General features: G+C 36.3%; 1 protein-coding gene across 3 annotated transcripts in view; it reads right to left on the reverse strand.

Moving 5' to 3' along the window:
• LOC149135051 (meiosis expressed gene 1 protein homolog) overlaps positions 1-8,523 on the reverse strand; it is an 11,307-nt gene extending 2,784 nt beyond the window's left edge. Inside the window, exons 1-3 of one of the 3 annotated variants that reach the window (XM_089353851.1) lie at positions 8,405-8,523; positions 7,262-7,382; positions 4,695-4,832 (exon numbers count right to left, since the gene is read on the reverse strand). In XM_089353851.1, coding sequence (XP_089209977.1) covers positions 4,695-4,829 — 135 coding nt within the window. In that variant the 5' untranslated portion in view covers positions 4,830-4,832; positions 7,262-7,382; positions 8,405-8,523. Of the gene's footprint in view, positions 1-4,694; positions 4,833-6,743; positions 6,898-7,261; positions 7,383-8,392 lie in introns of those variants that run through there. The other 2 variants (XM_089353850.1, XM_089353852.1) reach the window with 2 other exon arrangements.
• Positions 8,524-9,390: the final 867 nt, after the last annotated feature.

Here is a 9,390-nt window from a genome sequence, read left to right on the forward strand (position 1 = left end):
ATTCAGTATTGCTCATAGAGACAAAATCAAAATAATCAAAATATAATATTGTTATTGAAATAATTTATTCAACAATGGACTTTAAAAAGCCATACCACAAAAAATTAAGCAAAAAAATTTCATTTTTTATAAAAAATAATTTAAACTAATGAAAATAAATATTAGAACTCTTTGTATCGATTTATGTTATCTTTTATCTTTGTTGTATGTGTGCCTAAGAAATAGTTTAGTTCATATATGAGTTGTGTCCCTTCAATATCTTGCAAAAATTGATAAAAATTTGAGAATTAAAATTAAATATCTTTTTTTCTAATGGATAAAATTTTACGAAACCTTTACCAATATATTCCTTTAACATTTCTCTTTTATGTTAATATCAATGTAATAATTCTTAATCAAAATTAAAAGAATGGTGTGGATTCAAAGTGTTGATGTCAGGCATTACTACCCGTCAGTCAACCAGTTTGGTCTATATATTTTTTCTCTTAACTTTTGTTCTACTACACCAGATTTTAAGTATTTTATGTCTAAATGCAGCTTATCACTAGTCAAACATAATTCAAGAAACAAAATTTGATTTCGGTTAAAACTGAATTAGTGAGACTGCTTGGAAGACGCCAACTGCGACAAAAAAGCTTCATTAAATAATATCATTCAACTATGGTAGTAGTTGAATGATACACACACACACACATATATATAAGGTAATCCCTTGACTATCACGGGCGTTATGTTCCGAAACCTCCCACAGAAATAATTAAAATATAAAAAGATATACCTATTGGTCACAGAAACCCAGATATACTGAGGAATCCATGATATGAATTTACATGTATTAACCAGAAAAATCCGCAATGTACTGAGTGCGCGATAGGTGAACCATAATATGGCAAGGGATTACTGCATATATATATATATATATATATATATGTGTGTGTGTGTGTTTTGTTTTGGTCACTTGACTGTGGCTATTGTGGGGCATCACCTTGAAGGGTTTTTGTTAAACAAATCAACTCCAGAACTATTTTTTTTAAGCCTTGTACTTCGTCTATCAGTCTCTTAGGCCAAATTGCTAATTTATGGGGACATAAGCACACCAGTACCGTTGTCAAGCAATGGTGGGGGACAAACACGCACAAAGGCACACACACACACACACACACACATACATACATATATATATGATGGGCTTCTTTCAGTTTCCATCTGCCAACTCTGCTCACAAGGCTTTTTAGTTTCTGTCTACCAAATCCACTCACAAGGCTTTGGTCAGCCTGAGACTATAGTAGGAGATGCTTGCCCAAGGTGCCATGCAGTAGGATTGAACCCAGAACCATGTAGTTGGGAAGCAAACTTCTTACCACTCAGCCATACTTGCATCTATCATATATATATATATATATATATATATATATATATCTATATCTATATCTATATCTATATATATATATATATATATATATAGAGAGAGAGAGAGAGAGAGAGATATGCAGGGCAGGGAATCGTCAATTAGTAATAAAATTAATAATTAACAATTTTGCCGGGTAGCTCAGTATGAAAAAACCTTTTTCGGTAAAAAACATTTATAATCATAAATATATAGGGATTGACAGTAACCTGCTTCTCCAACATACTGAGAATTCAGAAATAGCAGTCAAAGAACTACTGATTTCAAAACTACAAATTATTACTCTAGATTGATAGCGATATTTTTGATACACACAGAACAAAAAACAGTAGAGAAGAGTAAAAAAAAAATTCGTACGAGTCTCTTTCCTATGCGGGACTATTTCTGATGCACACTGAATTGAAATTCATTAGGGCGAGGGATTTTGAACTTACTGGCCGATAAATTTCTTAACGTCTTCCTCACGTGGTATTGATGTTCACATGGTCAAAATTAACGTGAGTTATTTAGACATTAACAAATTTATTAGAATATTTAGCTGAAGATCAGAATAGAGTATTATTTACTCTTAACTGTGAAACGATCGTACTAAATTAACTAAAGGCAAGTTTTTTTACTCTTCTCTACTGTTTTTTGTTCTGTGTGTATCAAAAATATCGCTATCAATCTAGAGTAATAATTTGTAGTTTTGAAATCAGTAGTTCTTTGACTGCTATTTCTGAATTCTCAGTATGTTGGAGAAGCAGGTTACTGTCAATCCCTATATATTTATGATTATATATATATATATATATATATATATATGTATGTGTGTTAGGAAATGTCAGCTGTTTGTTGAAGAATGCCACAAATTGAATATTCTTAATAAATTTGTTTACTTGAATCTGGGACAAAAGAAGTTTACTTGGAGAAGAGAAGTTTGAAACCAATTGGTAAGATCAACTTAAATGGGTCTGTAATACTGTATACTTAGATTAATATACCTACTCTAGTGACAAATATATGACTGCTTATTGTTTTGACTTACGGATTCTTAGATGACAATATATACATACATACACATGTATTATTATTATTATTATTATTATCTGAGTTGGATTTTTGCCTTTCATCCTTTTGGGTCAATAAAATAAGTAGCAGTTGACTGCTGGGGTGGATGTAATCGATTTATCCCCTCCCCCAAATTGCTGGCCTTGTGCCCAAATCTGAAATCATTATACTTTTCTACTCTAGGCACAAGGCCCCAACTTTTTTTTTGTGTGGGTGTGCAGTCAATTAGATCATCCACAGTATGCAACTGGTACCTAGTTTATCGACCCCTGAAAGGATGAAGGGCAAAGTTGATCTCAGCGGAATTTGAAAACAGAACATAAAGACAGACGAAATACCACTAAGCATTTTGCCCGGCATGCTAACATTTCTGCCTGCTCACTGCCTTTTATTATTATTATTATTATTATTATTATTATTATTATTATTATTATTATTATCTGGGGTGGAATTTGCCTGTTATCATCTCAGGGTTGATGAAATAAGTACCAGTTGAACACTGGGATTGATGTAATCAACAAATACCCTACACCAAAATTACTGGCCTTGTGCCAAAATTTGAAACTATTATCATCATCATAAAACTCAGAAAGAGCCTTTTGAAATACAGCTACCCGGGGTTTCCTGACTGAAATATTAATTCCTTTCGTCATTTATCAAGCTATACTACTTGTTCAAAATTATACCACACAATATGTACAGGGTATGTTGGGTAAATTGTTGCCATTTTATATTTTTAATTTCACACATGTGCATTGTTTGTTTTTGATTTTGTCAACTACGCAGTACAGGAGGGTCAGTTGGGTAGTCTGTGAGAAAAACAGCATCATGATGCAATTATCTCTGCCAGAAATTTGGAAACAACATGCTGTACTGCTTGGTATTTGCACTGGAAGCTTCAATATGAACCTTTCAGAGTGTTTGGGTGTCAATCTGAGAACAGTGCAATCTGAGGACATATACCGACAGTGATATAAATCAAATATCCAGTCAACATCATGGTGTTTGGAGTGATCACTAGTGATGGCGACGTCATGCCTCCATTTATCTTCCCACACAGCCTCAGACTCAACATGGAGGCCTACATCAAGTTCCTGGAGGAAGTAGTGCTACCCTGGGTCAAGAGGGTGGCTGCTAGAAGACCCTATGTCTGGTAACAGGACTCTTCACTATGCCACACAAGCTGGAGAACCCAGTCAATACCCCTACCATCTGGCCACCTAACTCCTCAGACTGCAACCCCCTTGGCAGGAGGGGCACAATTGGGGCACAGTTGAGCAAAAGACCAACAAAATTCCTTGTAACACCAAAGATGACTTGAAGGCAAGGATTATGGAAGCATTCACCAACTTAAACAAGGAGACCATCCAGAAGATTTGCAGGAGATTCCAAAGTCATCTGGAGGCCATGATTGAAACCAATGGCAATTTTACTGAATAAATTTATTCTTTAGTATTTTAAAATATTTCAAGATATTTTTATGTAATTTTGGTACATATATGTTAAAATGAGATGTCAGTGTTATTTTCATTTTTATGTAATTTAGATGATAGTTTATTCACTGCACCATCTGTGTGTGTGTGTGTGTGTGTGTGTGTGTGTGTGTGTGTGCATGTGTGCACACAAGCTGTGCATGCACACACTTACACTATTACATATAGTACATTTGAACTTTGAACTGGAATCATTACAAAACACTTGTTAGATATGCAGCGTCCCTGTTGCCAGCATATGAGTGGAATCTGTTTACATCTTGGTGGAGTAAGTCATTGTCTTTTCTAGGTTCACCTGAGTGAAAAACTGGTGACAAAATTCATTAATCTTGTAAGATCTATACTTCTCAGTCACTGCTGAGAAAATATTGATTTCAAATTTTGGCACAAGGCCAACAGTTTTTGAGGGAGGGTGTAAGTCAACTGGTACTCTTATTAAACCTGAAAGGATGAAAGGCAAAGTCGACCTTGGTGTAATTTAAACTCAGAATGTGAAGACAGATAAAATGCCACTGAGCATTTTGCCTAGTGTGCTAAACGATTCCGCCTGCTCACTGCCTTTAAAAATTTGCCAGCAATCCACCATAGACAATTGAACTCAGTACCTCTGAAATTCTGGCTGAGTGCTCTGTACCATTATGCTAAGTAATCATTTGCACTGCTCAGAAAATATTAAAATTGATTAGAATAAAATTAAAGAAATTATTTAACTCTTATCAATACGTCTTTACTTTAGTACTTACTTTAGCTTTCTGGAAAAATTTATACTCCATCTCATCTCGGTAACCTGCACATTGAAATCTGTAGGCTTCTTCCACCGAATCTGTCCATTTTTGTGCTCTTGATATAGACTTGGGTTTTGGTTCTAGCCTTTCCATTGTCTTAGGAATGAAAACAGACAAACTAATAGAATTTCATGAAGTATATTAATTTATAAAAGAGATACTCATAAAATAAAATATTTGCTAGCAATAGTAGCAACATTCAGAACAGTAAACACAGCAACAATAAGCTGAAGAATGACAAATCAGGCCATGTCAGGTATGGGACATGTGCTGTTGCAGTGCAACACTGCATCCACCATTTATTTGGTATTTGCTTAGTTATCCTGGGCAATCTTCCAAGCAATGTCCCACTCAGTCCCCGTCTCTGTGAGATACTTTCTCATTCACTACGACCATGTGGCATTCAGCTGACCAACACAAGCCATCATCCTGGCTGGATTACCAGGGAAAAGAATGTGACGTGCAGGACCCAACCAGGACAACTGAGCAACATGAGCAATCAGTCTGAGCTGATACTCCTGAATAATACAAGTTTCAGGACACATCCTAGTTTCTGAGTATAGTCATTGGTTGGGTACGAAATCTGGCCAATGCTAACCCATAATTCTGTGAAGTGTTCAGGTACCAAAGGAGTTCTTGGTATCTGTGTCGGGCACTGATAACAGATGAACTATAGACAGGAACTTCACTGCAAGCTAGCTAGTGATTTGGTCCACAGAGAAGGGACTTTCGGTTAGGCAGGAGACTAGTCTGGGGATTTAGATGGCTGATCATGCTTGCCCTCACAGTGTGTAACTGAATGAAGCAAAATGAACAATATACCAACACACTCTTGTTCCTGATTATTTTTATGTACAGCTTAACTAAACTGTACCAAGAAAAATAACAATGCTAATTAATCCTCATATAACCCTTTTGTTACCATATTTCTATTGAAATACTATGCTAGTGTTTCAATTGATTTTTAAAATAATGATGAAGAGTTTAGTAAAACAACTTAGTCATTATTAAATTGGTGTTTGGAGCATAAATTAAAAATATAAGTTTGCATTTTAAATTTACTGTACTTGAAAAGACACATCAAGCTAAGTGAACCATAATCATGGCCTGTGCTTGTGACACATAAAAGGCACCTGTGCCAGTGACACTTTAAGAAACACCCAGTACCCTCTGTAAAGTGGTTGGCGTTAGGAAGGACATCCAGATGAGAATCCAGATGAGAAAACTGATGACTAAAGCCTAGTACAGCTCTCTGACTTAACATCATCATCATCATCCTCATCGTTTAACGTCCGTTTTCCATGCTAGCATGGGTTGGATGGTTTCCCAGTCAAACTGTCTAACCCATACCAGCATGATAAACAGACGTTAAATGATGATGATGATGCATCATACAACCTGTCCAAGGGCAGTCTTAGGTTGGTAGCAAAAGTAATAAACTCTTTAGGAATATATTTTGTCTGCTCTCATTTCTTTCTTTCTCAGGTGCAAAATAAACTCTTGTAAATCAAGAGGGTGCAGTTGATTATTATCAAAATGTTATGGGTACTTGAAAAAAGTTAAAAAAAAAGTGACTTCATTTACATTTGAACTTAAAACAGATACTTTTACTTTTCTTTTACTTGTTTCAGTCATTTGACTGCGGCCATGCTGGAGCACTACCCCGAAGGGTTTCAGTTGAACAAATCAACCCAGGACTTATTTTGTAAAGCCTAGTACTAGTTTTATCAGTCTCTTTAGCCGAACTGTTAAGGTACAGAGACGTAACCACACCAACAATGGTTGTCAAGTGGACACACACACACACACACACGCACGCACATACACACACACACACACACGCACGCACGCACACACATTTATTTATATGGGCTTCTTTCAGTCTCTGTCTACCAAATCCACTTAGAAGGTTTTGGTCAGTCTGAGGCTATAAAAGAAGTCACTACCCAAGTTGCCACGCAGTCGGATTGAACCCAGAACCATGTTGTTGAGAAGCAAGTTTCTTACCACACAGCCACGCCTGTGCAGTAAATGATGAAATATTTGGAATGAGATTCTGCTATGATGGTCATTATCATACGCTCGCAACCAGTATTTTCATTAACGGCATAAATATTTCGTCGAGCGTCTCTATAGTTTTCTTCCTTCTTTGTTAAGAAACTGACTTTCAATTTAAAAAAAAAAAAAAAAAATTCGTTGGGGATAAGATACGAGTGTGTGCTGAAAAGTTCCTGGCTTTAAGGGTGTCACGAAAGGCTTGGTTGGAAACCCAACCTTCTGCGTTTTTTCACGGGGCTTAGAAAAACTGAAGAACCGCTGCAATAAGTGTGTGAATCTGAGAGGAGAATATCATAATTAACTGATCCTCCTGTATTTTCTTTTAGCCAAAGCCAGGAGCTTTTCGGCACCCCCTCGTATGTTAACAAATACTGCTTTCACATAAAATATAAAACGTAACAAGGAAAAACAAAAAAGAAAAAGAAAAATTTGTAAAATATTTTCGTTCAACTACAAATTGATCTTACCTTAATTTTTTGTTGAAATACACAGTTGTGAAGTTAAGTAGATAGTAATCGTTTAGTTTGAATGCGTTTGTATAATAACCATAGCAACGGAGCATATCCGCAACAAATAGGGCTCTTTCACCTAGATTGCAAGATGAAAGATTTATTTTGTTGTCATCAGTGAAATATTCGGAATTACTTTATATTCGATCTGGTTCGGAACCCATACACTTTAAGTAGATAAGGTATTAATTAAATCTTTGATAATTTTGTAAATGAGGAATAAAAGAAATATTGATGCAAGGGAAAGAACTCCTGTCGCTACATGACTTACCATGCTAGAAGATACTAGGAACACACTACACACGTACGTAGTACATATATACATATAGACAGATAGACAGATGCAGGATAAGCAGTAAAATGTGACAACTGATGCAGACTTTGTGGAGTTAACACCAGAGTATCACCCACATCATAAGCAGTTGTCCAAAATTGTCATCACAGTATTACCTACCGATGAGACATGATGTAGCTAGGACAACGTATAATGAGAGACGTTCAAAGGATAAATAAACCCGAGGACAAAGAAATAAGAACCCACAGTTTGGTGGAAGCCATAACCACTCATAGTAAAAAGGAGTACTGGTGGAATGTCTCAGTGAAAACCACAATAAAATGTAAACTCAATAGACCTGATATAATGATTTGGGATAGAGAAGAGAAACTGTACAGTTGCGGAAATCAGCTGCCCAGCGAATGTTAACATAAAGCTGAAGATCAGTGAAAAAGAGAATATCTACGCTGAACTATTGAGAAATCTGCAGTTACTCTATCCAGATTAGGTCTATATCTGTTATTATTGGGGCGCTGGGATATGCAATACACTACCTAAATGCCAATCTTGAGAAACTAGGCTTCTTAAAACCAGAATGGAGAAAGCTGATTCGAAGACTACTGATCCAATCCATCACTGGAACTAAAAATCTGTAAAACTTTCATGAAGTTAAAATTTTAAGTCTATATGAGCACGTCTAGACATACAAGTATATGCATGAAAAGACATGCATAAAACAAAACATACAAATCTGCACGTATAGATAGATAGATAGATAGATAGATAGATAGATACATTCATACATGCATACATACAAACAAAAATACCCTGTTGATATTGTTGAAATTCCAATGAAGGAGCCTCGGATCTAGTTTAGACGCAAGCTCTTTCTCTATTGACAAGAAATCTTGAGACTGAATGATCACACACACACGCGCGCACACAGAGATACACAGACACACACACACACACACACACACACACACACACACACACACACGTGCTCACGCAAACACACACACGTGCACCCCTACACACACACACACACACTGCCGAGAAACGATGTTTATTATTCATTACTGGAGCTTATTTTATGAATAGGAACGACAATGATATTAAGGACAAAGCTGATTTTAAAGTCCAGTGTAAACATATATGACGTTGAACTCGACGTATTATATAGTCATATATATATGTATATACATACTAGGAGAAGTACCAGGCGTTGCTCGGGTATTAAGTACTCGGCAATGGTCTTAATAGGGTCTACCATTTTTTTTGTTGTACATCTCTGAATATTTTTTGCGTTAAGTTACAAACATTGACATTGAGGAAGAAGTGATTTTTTTCCCATAGACCATAAATAAAGTGGTAACAACAGGGTGAAAAGCCTTGGAGAAGCCACAAGAGCATCGCAGGGGGTGCAACAATTGAATGTAAAGTAGCCCTGAAAAGGGCCGTGTTATCGTTCCCACAATAGCCCTGAACAGGATTGTTAACCGTTCATAGGTATAAACGTCCTTTTTCGTTCACATGAAAAGCAGTGGGTGCAGTGATGCCAAAACTCAAGCCATCTGCAAGAAGATTGAGAAGCTGTAGCGGACAAAGTTTAAAAAAAAGACTTAGGAAAAACAGGTAATTTTGAGAGAATGGCAACAATAGTACTCACTCACCATAAATTTGTTCGACAGGGAAGCTGCGGTATGTTGGACGCCTACAGCACCTCACGGTAGACGACATTTTTCGGTTTGACTTTCGGGGCGAACACGAAAAGGTTTTTTTTGCATCCAACTCTTGAGCATCCGACGTATAA

This window comes from Octopus bimaculoides, chromosome 6 (genome assembly GCF_046866305.1).
Source record: "Octopus bimaculoides isolate indiv1 chromosome 6, ASM4686630v1, whole genome shotgun sequence".
NCBI classification, from domain to species: Eukaryota; Metazoa; Mollusca; class Cephalopoda; order Octopoda; family Octopodidae; genus Octopus; species Octopus bimaculoides.